This window comes from Dromaius novaehollandiae, chromosome 5 (assembly GCF_036370855.1).
Source record: "Dromaius novaehollandiae isolate bDroNov1 chromosome 5, bDroNov1.hap1, whole genome shotgun sequence".
Lineage (NCBI taxonomy): Eukaryota > Metazoa > Chordata > Aves > Casuariiformes > Dromaiidae > Dromaius > Dromaius novaehollandiae.
Genome location: NC_088102.1, coordinates 44,616,519 through 44,638,745, shown reverse-complemented (window position 1 = coordinate 44,638,745; position 22,227 = coordinate 44,616,519). Strand labels below are relative to the sequence as shown.

The 22,227-nt window shown below is 53.0% G+C and overlaps 1 protein-coding gene across 10 annotated transcripts in view; it reads right to left on the bottom strand.

Moving 5' to 3' along the window:
• Nucleotides 1-22,227, bottom strand: part of DGKZ (diacylglycerol kinase zeta) — a 57,249-nt gene that overhangs the window by 4,411 nt on the left and 30,611 nt on the right. For 4 of the 10 annotated variants that reach the window (XM_026107523.2, XM_064512659.1, XM_064512661.1 and 1 more), the window contains 30 exons: nt 21,511-21,619; nt 20,647-20,742; nt 19,707-19,784; nt 19,324-19,380; nt 16,933-17,001; nt 16,414-16,485; nt 15,963-16,079; nt 15,794-15,865; nt 15,324-15,419; nt 14,993-15,075; nt 14,359-14,419; nt 13,830-13,943; nt 13,254-13,394; nt 12,476-12,554; nt 12,121-12,176; nt 10,960-11,022; nt 10,625-10,698; nt 10,399-10,510; nt 9,886-10,085; nt 9,489-9,589; nt 9,273-9,352; nt 8,072-8,116; nt 7,719-7,788; nt 4,853-4,893; nt 3,816-4,006; nt 3,211-3,242; nt 2,282-2,325; nt 1,784-1,904; nt 1,307-1,343; nt 865-970 (listed from right to left, as the gene is read on the bottom strand). In XM_026107523.2, coding sequence (XP_025963308.2) covers nt 865-970; nt 1,307-1,343; nt 1,784-1,904; nt 2,282-2,325; nt 3,211-3,242; nt 3,816-4,006; nt 4,853-4,893; nt 7,719-7,788; nt 8,072-8,116; nt 9,273-9,352; nt 9,489-9,589; nt 9,886-10,085; nt 10,399-10,510; nt 10,625-10,698; nt 10,960-11,022; nt 12,121-12,176; nt 12,476-12,554; nt 13,254-13,394; nt 13,830-13,943; nt 14,359-14,419; nt 14,993-15,075; nt 15,324-15,419; nt 15,794-15,865; nt 15,963-16,079; nt 16,414-16,485; nt 16,933-17,001; nt 19,324-19,380; nt 19,707-19,784; nt 20,647-20,742; nt 21,511-21,619 — 2,617 coding nt within the window. The remainder of the gene's footprint in view (nt 1-864; nt 971-1,306; nt 1,344-1,783; nt 1,905-2,281; nt 2,326-3,210; nt 3,243-3,815; nt 4,007-4,852; nt 4,894-7,718; nt 7,789-8,071; nt 8,117-9,272; nt 9,353-9,488; nt 9,590-9,885; nt 10,086-10,398; nt 10,511-10,624; nt 10,699-10,959; nt 11,023-12,120; nt 12,177-12,475; nt 12,555-13,253; nt 13,395-13,829; nt 13,944-14,358; nt 14,420-14,992; nt 15,076-15,323; nt 15,420-15,793; nt 15,866-15,962; nt 16,080-16,413; nt 16,486-16,932; nt 17,002-19,323; nt 19,381-19,706; nt 19,785-20,646; nt 20,743-21,510; nt 21,620-22,227) is intronic. The other 6 variants (XM_064512662.1, XM_026107520.2, XM_064512663.1 and 3 more) reach the window with 4 other exon arrangements.

Below are 22,227 nucleotides of genomic sequence, written 5' to 3'. Positions count from 1 at the left end.
CTGATCGGGAGCCAGAGATTGTCTGCATGACATCTCCCTGGCAGCTGGCAAAGGGGCTGCTCATTGTCTGAGTCCCCAGAGGTCTGAGTCCCCAGCAAGTTTGGATCCCCAACTGGGCTCCTTTCTCGTGTCCCAGACCCATAGACTACACCTTCTTGGCTTGTCACTGTATCTTCTCTGCTACAGCCCATCGCTAGGATCCTCTGCTAGACATGGCCACCTCCCCTCCACTGCATGCCAGCCCTGGGAACCTTGTGTATCAAAACACAGCTTCAGTCCCTTTCCTACAACTCCTCTGTGGGGGCTGGCACAAACCCCTGACACCAAGACACATCTCAATTAATTCAGCATGTGACAGAAAGTGCCCTGGCTGCCTGGTAATGCTCTCTGTTGGCCTGGCTCATGCGAAGAGCTCCTAGCCTTCCCATCCCAGCTCCACAAGGGGGAGAGCGGGGGGAGCCCTGCAGCTGGGAGGGAACTTGTCAGAGAGACTGTCCTTGCTGTGACCTCAGAGGGTGGAAAGGGGGGAGACAGGGATGAGACATTCCAGCCTCTCGCTTCTAATTTAATAAAACAACACACAGAAAAGAGCAAGGAGGAGAGGGATTTAACCCCTTATGCAGCTTGGGAGCAGGATGAGCGGGTAGGCTCTGCTGGGTGAGCATTTGTATTTCATGTCAACTCACCAGGAATCATAAATGGCTCCTCTTCTCCTGGGCCTGCACACCTTTTCCACATATAGGCTGTAAGCTGGCAAAAACTCGAGCCAAAGACTCGTTTCCTGCTCTTCTGGTGACCCGGTAAGGCCCTGCTCCCACTGACCCCTGTGGTCCCCATGGAAAGCCCCATTTCCAGCCCTCCCACCTTCACCTGCAGGTCCGTCTTCATGAGTGAAGCCCCGGCCTCCACAATGTAGTGGCAGATGGTGCGCTGGCGTAAGGCTGCAGCCTGGTGTAAACTGGTTTCGCCACTGAGGAGAAGAAAGCAGGAGACGTGAGACATCCCCACCCCAAACATGCTGAGTGGGGACATGCAGCATGTACAGAGACAGCAGCGAGGGACTGCTCTCGGCCTGCTGAAAGAGCTCACAGTGGGCTGCAACTTATCCAGCAACATGTGCTCCCAGCCCAGACAGCCTTGGACCGCAAAGGGAGGATGCTGCTCAAGGGTTATTCAGTCCAAGAATGGACAGGAAATCATGGCTGGTAATTAGAGCAAGGGCAATTGTGTAAAAGCAGGGCCAACAAGACTGATCACCTCACAGAGGGTCTGGACAACAGGTAATACAAATCACCCAACAACTTACTTCTCTTCTTCTGTGGCATCCAGGATATCTGAAGGGGCTGGTGAGAGAAATACAATGCAGGGCAAGTGAGATCAGGCTACAGGACAGAGATGGACCCACCTATTCCCCAGTAACACAAAGTATCTTTCTGTAGGGGTTGCTATTTCCATGCTGTCTGCAGAGCTCATCTCCCAACCAAAGCATTCAGGTGAGCAATTGCATTTCTGACCCTCAATTGAGATCAGGGAAGAAGAGCTGCTTGTGGACACCATTAAAGAGAAATACCTAAATAAAAACAAAGCGGCCTGCACTTCAGTGGGAGCTGCGAAGAATTCCAATTCCAGAAGACAGATGCTAGGGAAAGCCTGCACCACAGAGGGAGGATGTAACAAACCCAGAAGGAAGGGGTTCTGCCCCCAAGAGCATCCCCTCCAAGCAGAGGGTTGGGCTCTGTTGGCAGAGAGGCACTTTGCTGACAGCAGGATGGCCCCAGCTCACCATTCTCAATGATGTATTTGACAATATCCTTGCTCCCTGATTTGACGGCATGATGGAGGACGGTCTGGCCTGAGGAATCTCGCACCATCAGGTCTCTTCCAGCCCGGTGCAGCTCCTGGAACTATAGGATTGCCAGAGAGCTCCGGATGAGTTTCCTTTCCCAGCTCGCCTCTAACCCCCGAGCCCCTGGACTCGCATCCCCAGGGTCCTCAGCAGGAGGGGAACTATGTCCAGCTCAGCCACACTGCCGAGCCCCTTGCCTCCACATCCCCCTGGCAAGTAACGAGGCTTCTTGCCAGGATCCTGCTTGGTTTCCACCCACCACTCCCGGTCAGGGCACTGCCTGAAGGAAGGGCCTCAACAGGAGCGGCTAGAGGAAAACAGTGGAGTCCAGGTGGCAGGGCTTGCCACAGGCCCGAGGGGCATATGAGCCAGCCCTGGACCAGTGCTCAGAGCCAGCCCTGGCTGCACATCACAGCACATGGTGGGAGTGCTTACCTGGCTGAAGTTGCCACTCTTGGCAGCTTCTATCAGAAGGTCATCTGCAAAGAAGGGAGATGGGTCAGGATCACAAAAGCCAAGCTGTAATGCTGTTTGTCTAACTGGGGAGCCAAGAGCTGGGCACTGGGGGACCTAAAGCAGTCAGCTGAGGTTACAAGATGAGCTCCTCTAGGTGCTGCCTCCATGGTCTCAGGGCAAACAGCAGCCAGGCTGGTTTTACGTGGCTGCTCCACCTTCGGCTCTGTAAGGGACAAGCCATGGAGAAGGAAGGAGACACCCACGTATCTGGGGCTGCAGCCAGGCCTCAGCCCCTGGCAAAGCGTGTGCATGCGAGAGGGGGTGCCTCTACCCCGGGAAGGATGACTGGTGATCAAAGTGGAGAGCAGACTCCCTGGAAGTCAGTCAGCGGCCAAGAGGCCTCTCACCAGTGAGTCACTCACACTTCCAGGCACTGGGCTCTGCTCAAGCTCCAGGAAACTCATTCCATTTGCTCAGCTCAGAGAGGCCCCTGACCTTGTGCTCTCACCTCCTGAGCTCCTGCTGGCGCCTGGCAGCAACACCTTTTCCCCCCCACAACCCAGCCAACAGCACATGGCTCTGCAGGTGGGGGATTAATCCCTCTGCCATGTCATTTCCTGCCCTCCCAATGCAGCATTGCAAAGCAGGGAAAGCGCCTTAATGGACTCACAGTCACATCTCTCCTTGCCTGCCTCCAGGGTCACCCTGTCCTGGCCTCCAAAGGTCTGCACTCCCACCTAGCACACTAGCAGCAGGGCCTGAAAAACCCCACTCCATTCCTGAGCCACATCTCAGAGACAGGGCAGGCAAAAAAAAAATGGTGGGGACCCAAAATAACTTGATGTGAGAGGATGCGCAACAGCTTGGGAGCCCTGCTAGATGCCTGCAGTGAGGACAGAAGAACTCACCTTTATGAGGGAGGCAGAGCCCAGCCTCAGTGCTGAAAGGCAAAAAGAAAAGGCATAACTCATCCTACTAGCACATCCCCCAAAAGGGCATGCAGTGGGTAGAGGAATGGCTCTGGAGAGACCTACCTGCAGCCCTCTTCCAGCAGACTGAAAGAAAGGCAGGCAAAGGACCTAGCCACCCTTTGTCCATGTCATCTGCTTTTTCCCCTGATCTGGGTTCTTTCTCATCCTCATTTCCATTTCTACTTCTGTTCCAAGCTCCAGTGCTCACCCATTCCCAAGGCTGGCATGATTTGGGCCTACAGAGACCCATGCCCTTTGCCCTGTGGACCAAACCCTGGAGATTGACCCCATGTCTGAGCTACCTGGTGATACTCCATTACTTTCAGCAGAGCTGGCAGGGAGCAGGGCAGACAGGAAGGCATCTGATCCCTGGTCTAACTCACCATTGGAATCTTGCTCGCTTCCTGGGAGCCCCTCTGTAATCTGTCCTGGGAACTGCGGCTGTGAAGCCAACCCCAGCGCTCTCATTCCTGCCCTTCCCATCCCTCTTGAGGCCCAGCACTCCATTATCTCCCACTTCAGACCATAGCATGCAGTCTCACCTGGGGGCAGGAGAAGAGGGTGGAGAGGAGGAAGAGGAAGGGAATGCAAAATGGTGCCCAGTGGGAGCAGAAGATGAGTCAACGAGGTCAGGCATGGCAGGAGAGGTGCCCACAGTCTGGGTGATAACCAGCTCTGGATCCAGCACATAGAGCTCATCCTGAGAGATCTCTGTCACATAGTTGAGGTGCTCCTGAAAGGCACAAGTCAGCTTCTTCAGAAGCAAGATCTATTTCTATATAGCTCCGTCTCCCATTCCCTCACAGTCTGTGCCTTGTAGCCCACCCACTAACTCAGCAGGGCAATAGTGGCTCAGAGAGTCATGGACCCTGTGCCTGGGAAGCCTCTGTCAACAGTACTAAGACTGATGTGAAGCTGAGAAGAAGCAGCATGGTGTGGAGCCTCGTGGAGCCAGAGGTGGAGAAAGGAAGGGAGCTGGATCCCACCTCATCCACCCCCAGGAAACTTGTCATCACCAGTGTCCATCCACCAGCTTCCAAGGTCATGGTCAGGCATACCTTTGCTATATCACTCTTCCCCAGTCTTCACTTCTGGGCTGACACAAATCCCACCTCTGTTCCTCATCAGGATCTTGGTCCCTCATCGAATTCCTGCTACAGCCCAAAGCTCACCCTAACAATGCTTGGAAACTAATCACCACTTGGCCAGGTTGAAAGGAGATCGCTCTTGCATTCTTGCCTCCTGCCCCAGGCAGGACTCTGCAGGCAGCTTCCAACCCAAGTCCCTGTGCTCCCTCCCTTTTCAGAGGGGACTGGGAGGTGCTGGGGCAGGTCCTGGGCTAGGTAGCACCAGCTACCTCAGGGATTGCCCCACCTCCACAGGGCAGGACTGCAGCAAGACAATGAGGGTCCTCCTGCCCCAGCGCCAAGGGGAGCACTTGGGAGGCAGGGCAGTGTGGGATGCGAGACCTGTGCATCCCCATGGCTGAGCCAACTTGTCAAGTCTGTCCTGTCAGGACATGCTGAAGAAGCTGGGAGGAGGGGAGAACACCACAGTTGGAGGATGAGGCTGCACTCACCTGTGCACGGTCTATCCTATAAAAACGATCAGCTGTGGTTGCTGTAAGAGAGAGAGACATGGCGATTTTTGCATGGGATGAGGAAGATGGCCACTTTCTACCACTTTCCACACTGAGTGGTAGTGAACTATTCAGCCATTTCTTCTCCTGCACAAAGGGCACAGCAAAGGAAACAGCAACCTCCTGAACAGGAACAGTCCACTGATGTCCATCAGGAGTCTGCCGGGACCCTGCTATTCTCTTCACCTGAGAGGCAGCCCCTGTTGCCTACAGACCACCATATCCCTGTGCAATATGCCTTTACTTCCCACCTTCTCTTCAGTGACCCCTGGCAATAGCCATAAGCTATGGGGAAGGCAAGAATAGAACTAGCTAATGCCATGGCCTTTCTGGGGACTTTCAAGTGTTTTGGTGTTGTAAGTGTAACACAACACTACACAGAACAGACCAAGCTCAGGGCTGCACACTGCACATCTCAGAATTTGCTTAGACTGGGTGAGGAATTACTCTGATTCAACATGATGCACATTATTACAGTGCACAGAGAAACAGGAGCACTAAGTGAGGCTGGGAGAATGGGGAGCTCAGCCTCTCCTTACTCTGACTTTACTAAGTAACATCCCACAGATCACCAAGAGGCCATGTTAGAGCTTATGATTGCCAGTCACAACAGAGAACACAATATCCAGCCATAAATCCAAGTTCCTGTTTCCTAGCATGGCAGAAGAGCTTCAAACTAGTCTCCAGCCTGTTGTTTGTAGCCCTCTGTCCAGGTCCATCTCTCTACTCATCCATCTTCCTAAGAGGAGAAATCCCCATTACAGGAGAGGACCTCCTCCGAGGCAAGTGGCTGTGCTAGAGCCAGACCCACATAGCTAACGCTCCTGGGGGAGCAGGGAGGGTCTGGGGACTTACCAGCATTACCCAGGGAGGGCAGGACAAGTAAAGGCAGAATAGCAGGATAAACAGGCCCCCACACATGGTGGCATTTCCCCTGTGCCACTGGTGCCTATCTCAGGCAGGTTCTGGTGGGATCTTTGAGGGTCTGGAGAATTCTCTCCATGAACAGAATGGGGATGGGGGTGGCTGTGACACAAGCCAGAGCAGATCAGAGGAGTGAAAGAGCCCCATTTATCCTGTCCTGGCTGGAGATTTACAGCCATGGATCTGCTGATGAAGGCCTGTAATTCAGTCACTTTAATGAGCCCACGCTGTCTTGAATGAGACTCTGGCTTCTTTCCTGACACATTTTCCTGAGCTCAGAACCTGCTGCTGGGAGACTGGTATGAGGAGGGAAAACAGTCCTGGTAGTGACACCTGGGAGCAGCAATCCCAGCAGCTTCACATGCCAGCGTTGAAGGCCCAAAACAAGCTGCACCTTTTCTGCCTGGCCCAAGGCTTGCCAGGCCTACTTTGCAGCCCATGGCTGTGCTTGGCTTCCCTCCCACAGGGTACCAGCACATGTCTGAGACCTGGGGTCTCAGGGGAAATGTGGCATTTCTGTTGAGGTGAGGAGACACAGCAGTTTTCCCAGCTGACCTTCTATGATCCCTGAATCATAAGCCTTGTGCCCAAAAAGGCCTTAAGCTGGACAGCAGTGGCTGTCAGCTACAAAGACAGGCCTGTTCAGCACAGTGCCCCCCCTTCCTTCTCTCTCAGCTGCTCCTGCAGGTTTGGGGACTTGTTCCAGCATTATTAAGAGGGCACAAAAGCCTGCACTGACCTTGGCCATGGGGGAATCCCAGGGAGCCACTCAGGTCAGTGGAAAAAAAGAAGACACCTAAAATAAGGCTTAGTAAGAGCAGCAGTGCAACCTGGAGGCTTTGGGAACAAAGTGATGGCCATTTGGACAGAAAAAGGAGCAGGGTCTGAGAAATGAGACTAGAAGAAAGTCCAGTTTGTAAAAAAAATCCCTGCTGCCCTGCTGCACATGCAGGGTCTCCTGTAATCCCAGCTGGCTGGGCCATAGCCTCTGCCCCACAGCTGTTGCTGTGCACAGCTGACACCAGAATTAGGTACACAAGAGACCTTTCTGTATTGTGCATCTAGACAGCACCTTCTGGTAGAGAAAGCTGCCATGCAACAGTCCTCTCCCACCCTAGATCCTCTCCTTTGGACCTCCTCTTGGCCCCGGCTAGGGCTGGGTCTTGCTTTTGGCTTTTTCCCTGGCCCTCCATTAGCCCTCCTGCACACAGGGGCTGGGCTCTTATGTGCTGCTCTTCAAACACATGGAAGGAGGTTAGCTCTGTTCAGCTATAAGCCCTGTTACTGGAGTTAGACAACTCCTCTTGCAAGTCAGGGAGATGAACTGTCATCAGCAGTTACTTCTCTTGGCTGGCTGCCAGGTACAGAAAGAGAGCTCTGCACCCTCCTGATGAGTGAAGGCAAGGGGAGAGAAGAAAGCTGCTTCCACGAGGGGAGGAGAAGCAGAGCGCCCGCTCCAGGCAGGCAGAGTCCAGCTGGGGACCTGTTCCCCCATATCGCTGGGATCCACACTGGAGGCTTTCATTAAGCCTTGCTCTCGGCATACTGGAGCATGGGGGCCCCCTGCCTGTACGACACAGGACAGCAACCAGAGCACTCCAAAGAGCCCTGACGCACACTGCAAAGCTGCAGCTGCATTCAGCTCCAGAGGCAGATGACCAGCAGATACTCCTCGCCTGGCAGGCCCCTTGCTCCACTCGTGGCCCTTAAGCAAAAGCACAGCTAGTGCCTGGGACAAAGAACTGCTGAGTTTGGCTGCAGAGATCCCAAACATCCCTGAGTCCCAAGTCTCAAACAGTTCCCAGTGGCTTTTCGCTATGAGTCTGTCTCCTTGCCCCCGAATTCACACACAGTCAGCACTCCAGAGGGAAATGACACTCACAGTCCAGGAAGCACCACTTGGGGGACAGCTTTTGGGATGACAGAGTCTTCGGTTTGGCTCCATCCCCTTCCTGCACAGAAAGGATGATAAAGTTACGTCTCTTGGCTTCCCTGCTTCTCCCCAGGCTGTCCCTCTTGCTTTGGGAGGTCCCTGCAGACAGTGAGGGCTGCAGGAACTTAGACAGAAAGAGGTACTTTGAACACAGGCACAACATATGGTGACAGGGAGTGGCACAGGACAGATATGAGCTGACACGCACCAACTCATTGGAGAGGTGCCATAAGACGAGCCCACAAGACCAGCATGGTGTACATTAGAGATGGGCCTGGTGGAGGGAGAGAGGCCATACACACCTGAAAGTGCAGGCGCTGTAAAGCAGAGGGCTGTGGAGGGAAATCCTGCAGAAAGGCAAGGAAGGTGTGCTGTTACAGTGTTTGTCTGGGTGGCCCCCTTCCCTCTTCAGTCCCATAGGGGTTTCCTGTCCCCTTACAGAAGATATGGCAGGCAGCTCCCTCACTTTACGTGCTGCCAGGCCGAGGTCCCAACCCTGCCCTGCTCTGGGGCCAGAGAACAGTTTGCTCAAGTAGAGAAGAAGTGAAATGCAAGGTAACCAAGGCACACCAGCCTCAATGTGCAGCTTTAGAGGCATCTACCAGGTTGATGCCATACCAAAAAAAACAAAAAAAACAAACAAAAAAACCCAAAAACCACCCTACCCTCTGAGCCCAAGAGCCTCCTAGCCTCATGTCTGGCTAGGTCTCCCCAGCAGCACCCTGGGCACACAGAGAACAGAAGACAGAAAAGCAGAGCAGGCAGAACGAGGAGTAGGTGCCAGTGAGCTGGCCTGGGCAAGCAGCTCCATAACTCAGCTCTGCAGGATGCTGCATGCATGCTGAATGGGATTTCCTTGGCCTCCAGAGCCAGTCAGCTGTGGACTGGGCAAGGTCCCTTAAATCTTCTGAAACAAGAATGGATTGTGCAGCAGGACACACTGTGGGCTCAGAAGGTACTGCTCACCAGGGGCTAGCATTACACAGCCCACATCTGGGTCAAGGACATGCACTACACTAGTACATTGGCAGGAGCACAAAAGTTCATACTTGCAAACGAAGAGAGTTAGAGGGGGGGGAACAACTCTAGTTGGGCACCCAGGAAGGGGCAAAGCAGTGCCAGGAAACACAAAGCCCACAGAGGGCTGAAGGATGCATGGTACAGCAAACAAATGGACAGAGGAAATGCTTCCCCAAACACGTGGGATGGCACAGGCCCTTGGGGGATGGGTGCTGGCTCATTCCACTGCCCAGTAACTTTTCCAGGCCAAGGGTACAGGGTGAGAAGAACAATGCTGAGAAAGAAGTTGCCAGATGGAGGGAGATCAACAGGCCATCCAACTCAGGATCCTGCCTCTGCCATGTGTTGAAGGCAAATGGTGAGGTGCTACCAGAAGCAGGAAGATGTGTGGGTGTGTGCAGGTCATGGGGGCCTAGAAATCCCTTCCCTGAGCCTCTTCATTCTTGGCATCCAGGTGTGACCACTTCCCACATGGCACCTCACCTCCTGCAGCCTCTCAATTTGGGTCCGACACAACTCCAGGTCACTGTCTCCTGGAACCACAATGATCCCCAGTGGCACGGCTGTAGGACAGGGCACAAACACAACTTAGTGAGCAGCCCGTGCCTGAGCCCCAGCACCTCATACAGCCCAGCTGAGGGCACTGCTGGACTTGGTAACAGTGAATCCCACACCCTGGCTACTCAGCTGGTCACTCACAGGCTTCCTTGAGCTTTTCCTTATCATAGTGCAGTGCCTCATAGTCGCGCATGCTGATTCGGCTCACACGGATTCGCAACCGCTCGGGCACTGGCTGCTGGCTGCATGTAGGGGGAAAGGAAAAAGGAAGGTATCAGAAAGTGACAGTCTACTTTCTCCCCGTAACCCTCCTTCCTGCAAAGAAGGGAGCAAGGCAAGAACACAGACTGGTACGAGGAGCTGCCATCAGCAGCTTCTCCAGCATCAGAGTTTGGCCACATTTCTGTGGCCTGATCCCTTCCCAGCCCCTCCCTGGGAGGATCAAAATGCCTCTGGGAGAGATGGATCAGTCCTGCCCCTTCCCTCTCCATCCCTTCTGCTTTGGAAAGGAGATGATGGGTTGGTCTGAGGAACCTACTCATTGAGCAGAGGCATGGAGTTGCGCCGCTTGGTCTTCTGCACCATGTTGGCCTGGTTGCGCAGGGAAATGTGGATGCAGGAAGCTGCCAGCTTGCAGGGCTCCCCATCTACCTGCATGGGGATGGCCTTGGATGTGGTGAGAACCACCTGCCGGCACTGGCACAGCCGCTCCCCGTGGCCACCCACCTGCAAGGCAGCCTGTAAAAGGGACCAGAGTGAGAGCAGAGCACAGACTGAGGAGCAGACGGGCAGAACACCCAGTGTCAGCCAGATGTCACAAGTGAGCTGAGTCCTCAGAGTCTCAAGACTGTTCTCAGTGGAAAGGGATCCACAGAGATCAGTGCACAACAGCATCTTGTCTAAAGTCTTAGAGCGCTGATACTGTCACATATGCCAGCACCGTAACTCCTCAGTAGAAGAGCTGTGGACCAGGGGTGCTGGCAGACTCCTGGGCAATGGGAATGGTCATTCCTCTGGTTGCTAGCTACCACCAGCAACAGCACCAACTCACCAGGGACGTCATGGTGAAGCCAATGACTTCAATGCAGCCATCATCATGGCGCTGTGGCTCGAAGTCGTGGTGCTCCCCAGGGTTGCCCCAGGGCATGGTGCCTGCACAGTATCTGTGGGGGAACAGTGGGTGATGCATAGACAGTCCCCGCCCCCCAGTCCTATGGGAATGTTGTAGATGGGGGTGAGGAGCCTGGCACAGGAGGGCATGTCTTGGGGCTACTCACCTGGGAATGTTGAGGAAGACCAGGCATTGGGGCTTCAGGTCCTGGATCTTGGAGGTCAGGTCTGTCCCATCACACTGAAGACAACACAGGGGCATTCAGGCCACTGTAATGGGGGGGGGGGGGGGGGGGGGCTGGCCCACCCTACCCACCTGGGAGGAAATGGCCTTCCCTTCTGCTCCTCAAGATATCTTTCTTCCAACCCAAGGGAAGCCAATGCCCCAAGGAACCCATCCTCTCTCCTGGCCCTGAGATATTCAGCATGCTGAGAGGGACAACTCCTCCCCTTCTCCACAGTGCACACCCCTCCCTGTCCCAGAGCACTGCTGCACACTCACGACCAACTTGACATGCTTCGCTAAATCTTTGGAGCTCCCCGTGAGGAAGTCAGAGAAAGCCGTCTGCCAAAGAAAGAAACATAATCTGCACTCAGACATCCACCTAAACAGACAGCCATACAGACCTTCAGACCTCAGGCACCGAGAGGGGCAAATCACCTCCCTGTACGCTGGCAGAAGCCATCTTCTCCCCCCCTCTCAAAACAACCTGACCAATTCCCCTTGCCATTTGGCCTACCAAAATTCCTTGGGGCACCTCACAGCTCCAATAACACAGCCCAGTAGTTCCTTGCCAGCCCATTCCTGGCTTTAGGGAAGAGCTGGCAAGGTGGGCCTCCTCCAGTAAGAAACTGGAGTCACAAGAGAGGAGTTCAGTTTCAAGCTGTAAGGGAGTACAATAAAACAGAGCTGACGACACCTCATTTAGAGATATCAGGAGAGATTGTATGGCATATGTTACACAGATCCTAGGGTCTGTCCCCTCTGGGTTTAACTGCACAGAGAGAAGGGGAGACAGACAGGGGAGATGTGAAGTGGTGCAGAGCAGCACTTGTCCTTGAAGACAGCACAAATACTGGTCACTCAGCTACCTGGGTAGGAAGGTACACTAGGGTGTATGTGTGCGTGCATGTGTGTGTGTGTGGACACCAAGACACAAAGCTTTGGAAGCGAGATGCAGGAGGGTGGCACAAGGAGCCAGGGAGCTGTAATTGGCCTGAGGTGTAAAATAAAAGATCAAAGCAATTTGGGGACTAAGTATACAGAGGCTTCCTGTTCCACAGCAGGAGGGACAGCCTGCCTCCCCACAGCTCCAGGGAGGTCCTGCCTGGGTGACTGTCCATGAGCCTGAGAACAAGAACAATAGTGAAAGGAGATCAAGAGAGCAACTGTACTGCAGGCCAGAGACAAACTGTACCACCAGCAGCATTCACAAACAAAAAGGAGCTGCAATTGCCAGTGCTGTAGTCTTTCTGCAGCACCTCACCAGCTTCAGTGGGATGGTTCAGCTTGGGTGCATGTAAAAGCCCATTTAACTCAGATGACTGACTTAAGGGTGTGGACAGGGTGGGGTGGAGTGGAGCCACACTTGTGTGTTTAGGCTAAGGCTGTTATGAATGCATGCCCAGCTCCTCAGCACTCAGATATTCTTCACGTACTCACCCCAGCATAGAACATTTTATTCCGAAACCGGCTGTTGAATTTCTCTGGATTTGCCTCTAGAGAAAGGAGAAAAAAGTCCAGGTCATTTGCCTGCATGTGGAAATACTTCACTTTCCTGCTCTCCCCTGAACTGGGCTCTCCAGCCAGCATCAGCCAGAACACAAGCCACAGCTCTCTTCCCTTTTGGAAACTCGTGTCCCCTCTCCAAACCCTCCATTCACTCCTCAGATTTCACCTCTGGCCATGTCCCTGGGCCAGTCCTTCTTGTCTGCTTTCCTGTGGCTGAGAAGCATTTCACTGGCCCACCTCTGTGGCATCCCATCACCACAGGCTCTGCCTTGGCCCTGCCACATACCTCGGGATTCGTGAAACTCCAGTGTCACCCGTGCGTCAAAGCCAAGGCTGAAGTAGTTATTAAAAACATCCAAGGGAAGCTGAAATGGAAAGGAGGGGTAAGACTGGGAATCTGGTGCTTGCAGGATGAGGTTGCCAGTGTGCAGCCATGGCAAAGGACCGGTCATGTTATAGCAGAGCCAAGTATTGCATTCATGAGGTCGAGGGAGTGAAGGCCTGCCTTCCCCCCTAGGGAAGGCAGCCTGAAATGACAGACTGGCCCTTTTCTGTTACTCTGAGCTCAGTGGCTTTGTGTCAGCTGCATAAGCCCCAGAGAAGGACATGGAGCATCCAGGCACAAGGATCACACAGAATATGGGAGCGCAGCATCCCTCTCACCCCCTGCTTGGCAGAGGTGCAGCAGATAACCCAGTGGAGGCATCAGACCCCTGGTCAGCCTGCCCAGGTGAAGAGCACTCTAAGGGGACAATCTCTACTCCCTGAGATACTTTCAGCCATCTATGTTTCTGCTAAAGAAACAGTTTTGGAGGGAACTGGGCTTATAACTGCTGCAAGTTGTTGTTAAAAATCCCTTATGGATGTTCAGTTCTGATCATTACATGCCTTACCACACGATGGCAAAGCGGATGAGAGCCATGAGGGGAGAAATTGAGCTGGAGCAGGGAGAGGGAAATGACAACCCACTGCTGTACCCTTAGGTGCTGGGGCTGCCTAAGCCTGTGAGATGCAGAACACAGATCCCCAGAGTGGGAAACAAATACGGACAGGAAGTGTCCCACCTTGTCTGTGGCCGCCTCGTCCTTCTCCTCAGGGTTTGCATCAGGGTTTGGTTCCACATGGAGATTCCAGCGATCGAGCTGCACAATGTTCCCATCTTCCACATGTGACAGGATCTTGGACAGAGGCTCATCTGTGTAACCCTAGTGATAAACAGAACTCAGTGAGCGCCCATTTGCCTCCCACAGAGATGCCCCAGAGATGGTGGACCTTAGGCAAGGCATCCCAGAGCAAAGGATGGGGAAAAGATCAGTTCTACTGGAATAAACAACTAATTGAACTTTGAATTTAAAAACAATATACTTTCCTTCTAAAAATCACCCAAATAAAAAATAAGTTTGAAATAATGATTGCTTGTGTTAATGTCCTAACATCTGACACTATAATATAATTCAGATTAATTCAAATTACAGGAGAACTATAATATCCAAATAGCACTTATTTGTTGGTCAATATTTACGGAAAGTCAAAACACTCAGTTGTTGCAAATCCCTGTCTCTGTCTCCGGAACCTGAGTTGAAGAACTCAGCCCACCTCTGTCAGCAGTGGGCTCTTCAGCAGCAGCAGAAGTCACTTACCCCACCCCAGTTCAGCGTCCTGGCCAAGTCATTCCCTGTCCCCAAAGGTAGGATGGCCACAGGAGGAGGTGGGTTGAGGCGTAACTGGTCAAGAATGGAGAGTATCCAGCCCACCTACTCAAGCAAGAGAGTGCAATGAAACAACTGGTTATTTCAGGGCCAGCAAGCAGGTGAAGGTGACTCAGGACACTAGCTATGCCCTGAGGTGAAGAGACAGGGGTCCTCTTAGCCACTACAGAGGCTATTCACATCCTTTTATGCTCTAAACAGGTGCTGGTGGAGATACTAGTAACCCTGGTGGGGACAAAGCCCCCTAAAGAAAAACAAATCCAGACATGCCATGCAACTAGCACCTCCTGCAGCAATGCACGGTGTGGGGGAGCCATAGTTGTCTGGTGTTAAAAACTGTACCACAGTTACAGTATGCACATTTTGCCCTGTTCTGGATCACAGCGAGGCAGGCTGCTGCCAGCACAAAAAAGGCCTGTGGCAAAGGGTGCTGCAGCCTAGAAGGGTCTGGGAGACTCACCGTGCCATCTCCCCCACACGCCAGAATCCGTAGGTTGTGGACCTTCCGGTACAGCTCCAGCCTGCAAGCAGGGAGAGTGGGTCAGGAGGGAAGGGAATAAGCACTGAGGCTGCAGCCCGGAAAAGATGTTACTGAGTGGTTGCAGGGTCCCTGGCCCTCACAGGGCCCTCAGGAGGTGGCATTCACAAAGCCATGCTTGTCTACCTCTCCAGCACCTCAGCAGTTCACAGTCCTAGCCAGCCATAGTGACTTTGGCTTCACTGGCCAAAGGGAGAGGGACAGCAGAGTGTTTACATGCCTGGTACACATGGGTAAACCGAAGCACAGCAAGCAGACAAGACTCGCGTGCCATTAATGGAACTTTATGAACCAGATTTGGGAATATCACCCCACATCTTAGCTCTTAGCCATTAGCTTTAAGATTATACCACCTCTCCTGCAGGAAACACTGAAAGGCCAGGACTATCTGCAGGCTGTCCTAGAGAGGCCTCTCAAATCCTAAACTTGCTTTGGGTGCTTCTTTGCACAAGGAAGCTATGGAGCATTAGGCCTCTCCTAGCTGCAGAAAGAGCTCTCAGAAAAAAACTCTGGAGCAGGGATGGGGGAGAATGGGGCTGCCCCCATCAGTACTCACGCCTCCTTAGGTCCACCCTGACTGAGGTCGAAAACTTGCCGTGGGTTGAGATACCACATGAAGGATTGGATGATCTTGGCTCCCTAGGGGGATAAGAAAGACTTCAGGGAACAGTGAGATCCCCATGGACAGAAGGCATCTGGTCTCAGGGGGAGGCAGTGACAACGCTGTTCTGGGGCACTTGGGCAAAGCCTGGGCTAGGTGGGAAGTGCCAGGTAGCAAACTGGTATTGCAGCTGAGAAGTTTCCAAAACTATGCTGAGTTCTCAGCAGCTGAATGGCAATGCCCCCACAGAGCTGCCTTATTGGGAAGATGTAGAACAAGGATGTACCTGATTACCACCACTCTTGGGGTTCACAAACACCAGCAAGGGCTTCATGAGAGGAGCTGGCACAGGCTTGATGACAAAGGGTTTCCACCTCCCTTCCTGCACGAGACACAACAGGTCCATCAACAAACCTGGGGAAATGCAAACTCACACCTCCAGGTGAGCCCTAATGTCACATAGGACAGGAGTGGGAGGTGTCAAGGGAATTTACCAGCCACCCTGTAAGCCTTAAATACTAGGACTTGCCCTGCCAGCAAGTAGAACTCACCTCCCAGCCTTTCTCACCTCTGTTGCCTCCACTGAGATCTTCAGTGGCTCCCAAGGTTCCTCCTTGCCCCAACACCCTCCCTCCACCTTGTCCTCTTTAGCCCTAGAGCTCAGCCCAGACCCTGCAAAGTGCCCTTGCTTCCCGATCCTGCCCTTTGCTGCACAGCCCTTCCGCCCTTCCAACACGCAGTCCCTTCATCTCTGACCTCAGCCCCCTTTTTGCTTGATTTCCGCTTGAATGATGCCCTCTTCTTCTTCTTACTAGACTTCAATGGATTCTAGAGAGAGAAGGAAAAAAGAAACAAATCCCAAAACGATGTCAGGAGCTGCTGGGCAAGGAGTCATGAATAAACCATGAGAGCCAAACTGACTTACCTGGGGCCGTCGGACCCGCAGAATCCAGGTGGGAGGAACGACGACAGCAGCATGAGCCCCTAGTGAGCAGGGCTCTTCGATGTGTTGCAGCATGAAACATGACACTTTGCTGTGATACTGGGGAGGGAGAAGAGGAAGAGACAGAGAAAAAACTCAGCCGCCCAGTTCTCTGGGAATCACCGCCTTTTCCTCCCCCCAAGCTCCCCCATGCCAGTGCAAGGACTTCTGTGGGAAATGATGCAGGAATTTTGTAATAAGAAGGCTTCTCCTGGGAGGCTCTGAGAAGAACATGTCTCAAGGAAGCTCCCAGGTACTACAGCACAGCCTCTCCCAGTAAAAGGAGCTGTAAGGGCAGGCTGCAGAGAACAAGCTTGGGGAGCTCCCAAGCAGAAAGCAGAGGTCATAGATGCAGAGCAGATTGGTTAAGATAGTAGATGGGGGCTTTGCTCACCGCTTGCTTGCACCAGGAACAGCTGATGGCTACAATCTCTTTACTGTGGAAGGCAAACTTCTGCTGGAAACCCTGTGGAAGGAAGGATGAGTCTTGAGGAACTCCCTCACAGGTTTCTACCATCCAACAGGATTTCTCCACTGCCAGGAGAGACATTACTGAAGAGAACATGCCTGCAGTCAATGCATTTTGGGTCCTTCTTAGACAGTCCCAATCACTACTAAAGCACTGTGCTCAGCAGGGGTGTCCCCACTGCCCAGGGAAAGTATGTCAGATAGGAAGTCCGCTCCAGGGTAGATTGGGACCAGGGGAAGAACAACTCCATGCAAGAATCCCAAACCTACGGCACTACTGCTTCACTCCCTATCCTTGTGCAAAACAGGGCATGAGTCTTGCTTTTGCTGCAGGCTCCTCCTGTCTGACAGGAATAGTGGGATCTCTCGCATTCCCAGCTGTTACCCTCCCTATTCTGACCTTAGCCTTCCTTCAGGCTGAGACAGAAGCAAGACACCTTCTCACCTTGCCACACTGCCGGCATTTCCCTTCCTGCCGTCTCCGGTGCACCCAGTGATGTCGGACAACTATGGGCTAAAGAGAAGAGAAAAGGAAAATAAGAAAAAAAAGTGATGGGCCCTTTATGTGAGGGAATGCAGGGATAGGCATGAGGTATGGACACATACTGCTCATCTCCTAAGATCAAATCCTGACAGCCTGGGCCACTGCCCACAAAGAGAGGAACAAGGCTGTTCACAGGCACCTTCTTCCCATCTGCGGGCATGGGAACAGCTCATTCTGGGTATGGGCTGGTGCCTGACAGGGGCAACTGTGGAGACTGAGTAATGTGACAGGGTGATCCCCAAACACTGTAAAGGGTAAGAAAGCTTACACTGAAGTACTGCATCTCCTATATCCTTCCCTCTTCTTTCAGGCTTAGATCATGAATGATGTGTGTATGGAGGGTAGGGGGACAACAAAGATTATAGAGGGGAGTATGAGTTCACAGCCCAGTACAGTAGGACCCAACATCCCTCCTTTCCACAGCTTTTGGACTAACGACAACAGAGGCAGAAATGGGCTGTGTCTCCTATCAAGCCTGAAGGAGATTTGGGTGAGCTCCAAAGTTGTCTGCTCTAAGTGCAGCACATAGGAGAGGGAAAAGGGTCCTGCTGAATTTAGTGCACATTAATCCAGTGGCAGTAAAAGTGGGGCTATGCCCTGAGCTCAGCTCTACATCCCACTAGGCACATATAAGGGAATGGACTGACCCTGAAGGGGATCCCAAGCAGCACACACTCCAGAAGAATCCCTTGCTTGGGGAGTGATAGGGAGGAGCCCTTGGAGGAACTGAGGAGAATTAGAAAGATAGGATGGATAAGTAGGGTTTGTGAGTAAAAGGAGAAAAAACAGGGAAGAGGAGGGAGAGAAAGGGCTGAGGGATAGAGAATGGGTAGGGGCTAGAGAGGATGAAAACAGACACAGAAGAGTGAGAGCAGCCAGAGAGGCAATGACAGGAGTTAGCAGGATAGTTTGGAAAGTAAGTGGAGGACAAGTAAGGGAGCTGGAGTAGGAGTGAAACTGGAAGGAAGGCTGCATGAGAGTACATGGTGGGAGAAGCAAAGAAAGAACGAACAGTTTTTAGTGACGTTGAAAGCCTCACCTTATCAGATCACACTGGCATTTCTGAGCAAGCAGCCCTGAATTTGAGTACTCTTTCTCCTGTTGTGTCTTCTGCGCTAGCACAAACACAGTGTGGGTGCAGCAGCTGTGTTACCAAAGTGGCCCTTGACTGAGCCATCAATATCCACTCCAGAGCATTGCGTGGGCTGCTCTAGCTCCACAGGGTGGAGGGTGAACCATGAAAGGTGCTTTCATCAGAGCAGCTCAACAGACAGATCTCTGGCCATTGCTTTTGCCCATTACATTAAAACGTGGGATAAAGGAGTTTGACAGCACTGTGGACATCATCCATTGCTACAGAGACTACTGCCAGCTGTGAGACCCCCTGCGGGGGTTCTTGGACTAGGTGTTACTGAAGCATGGCCTGCTAGCTCTGCCCTACAGCCAGCTCCTGGCAGTGCTGCTGGGACTCACTCCCTCAACGTGGCTTACAGTAGCATGGAGAGGTCCTGCTCCCTAGGACAGGCATGGGTGCTCCTGTGGGAAGGTGGTGGGTGCTGCCAGATCAAAGCCCCACATGACAGATGGGAATTCCTCAAATCCTGGCTGTATTTCACATCACAGCAGCACCAGGAAGCCCTCCAGTGCAAGTAGCGCAGAGGCAGACTTCAGAGACAGTGAGGAGGGCACTGAAGAGGAGATGCCTTGACGTGCTCATTGTGCGCATAAGCAGAGCAGGGATGGCCCTGGCATACAGACACAGAGGACAGTCCTGGCTGGGCTGAGGGGGACATGGAGTGGTTAGGCTAGAAAGGACACAAACACTAGACCCCAAAGATGAAGAGTAATAGGATCATTTAACTGCAACTTGGAGTACTTGTGGCACTAAGGATAGGGCTGAGGGAAAGCACGAAGTGAGTCAGTACCGCCCCCTTCCAAATTGTGGCAATCCTGAGGAACTGCTGTTTGCCATAGCATCCTTTATTTGCCTGGGTAAAAAACCCTCACCGGAAACACTGTTTGCAGGGTTCCCCCATGCAGATACAGGAGCTTTTGAACATGCAAACTGGCAGATGATCTACCTTTTGCTGCCTGTGATTTCTCCACTTACAACAAGTCTGTGCTGCTGCCTTGCAAAGAAACATTCCTTTAAAAGGTCACCTCTTTGGTGCCAAGAGGCAGCACAATGCCTGCACTTGGACAGGCAACATACTGGCACCACCCGTGGCCTCCACCATCAAACCAGGAAGGCAAGCGGGCAAACACAGGCAGAGTCCCACGCACATCTCTCACCTCCCGTACATTCCGGGATCCTGACTCCCTGAAGGAAGGTTTGCAGCGGAAATTTATCTGTGGATTGAACACACATGAGAGGAATTAGTGACACCATCACCTGAAGAAAACCTACTGGAGTTAATTTTGCTACAGCAGCCCCAGAACTTCTGGAGGTGTTCAGTGACTGTGAAACCCACCAGATGCCTCTCTCAGTGAACAAGATGAGGTCTGGGGTCTTAATCATGTTGCTAGACACCCCTTTTGGAATCATCTCCTTAAAAAAACCTCTTTTTGCAATGACAACAGTCAGACCCAATCTTCTTGGGATTCACTACAAGTCTCAGAAGAAGGGCTGGCCAGCTTTGCAAGACACAGAGAGGGCTTGAATAGTCTTTACTCACTTTCTCTAGCTGTTCTATGCAGGGAGTATGCACTATAATCTTGCAGGCTGCACACTTACGCCTGGTGAGTGGTTTTTGCTGGAGGATAAGAAAAGGGGAGGAAAAGCATCCATGTGAATAGCAGTGTTCAGACTGGCAAGCTCATCTTCCCCCCACCCTTTCTTCATATTTTTCAGGATGTAGAATAAGTCCTACAGGAAAGCTAAATACAACCCAGACTTCTTGCAAGTAAAGGGACTAAGAATGTGCCTGGAATAGATGCTCTCCAGTCTGCAGCAGGGCAGGAAGGTGCTCTCCTACTGCATGATCAGTCCTTGGCCTCTTCTGACACTGCCTGAGCACACTCTGGAAGGTGGTTTGGGAGGCACTTGTGCAGCACTGGCCTAGAGCTTGGGCTCACACTGCAAGCCCAGTAGGCAGACACAGGATAGCATCACTGCTTGGTGTCCAACATCTCGGGTAGGATCCAGCCTGCAAGTAAGGAGAGCCTTGCTCTCCCTTGCTGCTGCAGCATCCCCTAAAATTTGCCTAGGGGCAGTCCTGCAGGTGGGGTCAGGCAATGTCAGGGCTGGGTCTCCATTGCTCATTTTTCCCCTCTATTGAATGGTCTTTCCAAAGAAGGTAGAATCAGATTATCCCTCTGAGTGCACGGAATCCCGAAGCCTCTTCCCAGAACATCGCCTGCGGCCTGCTGGCAAACCTGTGTCGGGTTCCTGTTACAAACTGAATGGCAGCACTGGCTCAAACAAGGGGTGTGGCCCCCCACCACGCACTGGCAAAAAGAGCACACTGTCCCTCCCCCTTGCTAGCTTCCCAATCCCCCCTGCGCTTCCCCCAGCACCAGGCAGTAGCAGGACCTTCACAGTCTCTCCGCCGGGTGGCAGCACAGCCCACCTCCGTGGATCTTGCCAGTGGATGCAGGTGACCCCAGGTGACTTACCAGCAGCTTCGCCATACAGTTCTGCTCCCCAACATAGCAGAAATCCCCAGAGGCATTGGTCTCAAACCAGATGTGCTCCCCATAGACTGCAGTCTCCTAAAATGCACAAGCCAACGCTGTGTTTTTCTGAGAGCACCCCCAAACGATCACCTGATCTCCTAAAATGCTTTGTGCTAGGGACAAAATAACTCGATGTGGGGGTTGCAGGGGCGAGATGTAGGCAGGGAGACAAGATGCACAGAACAGCCAGGGCAAACACCCGGAGAGAGGAAACCTCACAAAGCTGCTGCCACAGTCCACCCCATTGCAAATGAGAGGGCCCCAGGAAATCAACTCTCCTCTCTCTCAGATCCTAGGGAAAAACCTACAGCCTAGTTGCAAAGTGTCCCATAAAGTGGGGCTGCTTCTGTTGTCCCCTGACAGGAGGCACCTTGGCAAATTCAGTGCTGGCATCTCTCCTGAAACAGCCTGTTCCTTGACTTAAGGGTGCAGCTCAAAACCTGCCTGGCTTTGCCTTTGCAGGAAGAGGGTTGGAGCAGAGGCTGGTGCCCACATGCCAAAGAGAGCTCTGTGCCCCACGGACTCCACTTGCCAGGAGACCTCCACTGCCGGGGGCAGAAGAGATAGAAGTTAAGTAGCTGTGCCATCCTCCCAGGCAACTGCCTGTGCCTGCACAGCCCCTTCTCACAGCATCAAGGGGTGCCGCCAGCAGCACAGACGCTGGCACCAGCAGGTGGCAACAGTAGAGGCTGCAAATGTATCAAAGCCAAAGTCACCTGGGATGCCTCGGCCTGGGAAGAGCCCGCTGCTTCTTGTCCCGAAACCCATCCCATGTGATGCCCGGCAAAACGCGATGCAACTCACACTCCAGTCCACAGTGCTGCGTATCTGCCTTTCCAAATCGCTCCTCAGGGATGGTGCAGGGTTTGGCTGGGCTACCATGTGCTGGAGGCTGGACTTGGCAATAGCTTTTCTGGAAGACACAAGAGGGCTGGCTATTAGATCAGGAGAGGAGGAATGTGTCCAAAGCACAGCCTGCCTCTGGGATAGACAGTGATACTGGAGAGGAAAACCATCCTCAGAACCAAGCAGCTGGAAATGCAGCAAATCCCCCAGGACCCAGCCCTCCTGCAAGTCGGCCCCTGTGGGATGCAGAGGTGCTGGCCACATTGCTGACACCTCACCAGAAGACATCCTACATCCGGCAAAAGACAGGCTAGACCTGCTGGATCAAAGCCCTCAGGGATGATAGGCCCATTGCATGACAGTCCAGGATACCCACCAGCAGTCTCCTCCAAGCTGTGGAGGTGGGGCTGCGTGTGCAGGGGCAGCCTGGAGCCTCTGCCCCAATGCGGCTCCCCATAGCTACCACATACAAAGGCACCTCAGAGCTTGGGGCATTTTCAGAGTCCAGCACAATTGCCTGGAGCAAAGCAGCTGCTTGTTTGGAACTAGGGAGCTGATGAGCTTCCCTCAGGTATGTCAGGGTGGAGGACAGGACCAGCGGGTTTAGTCACCTGAAGAAATTAGACAATACCCACCTCTAACCCAGAAAGAGCCCTGACACCTTTCTTCATGCCT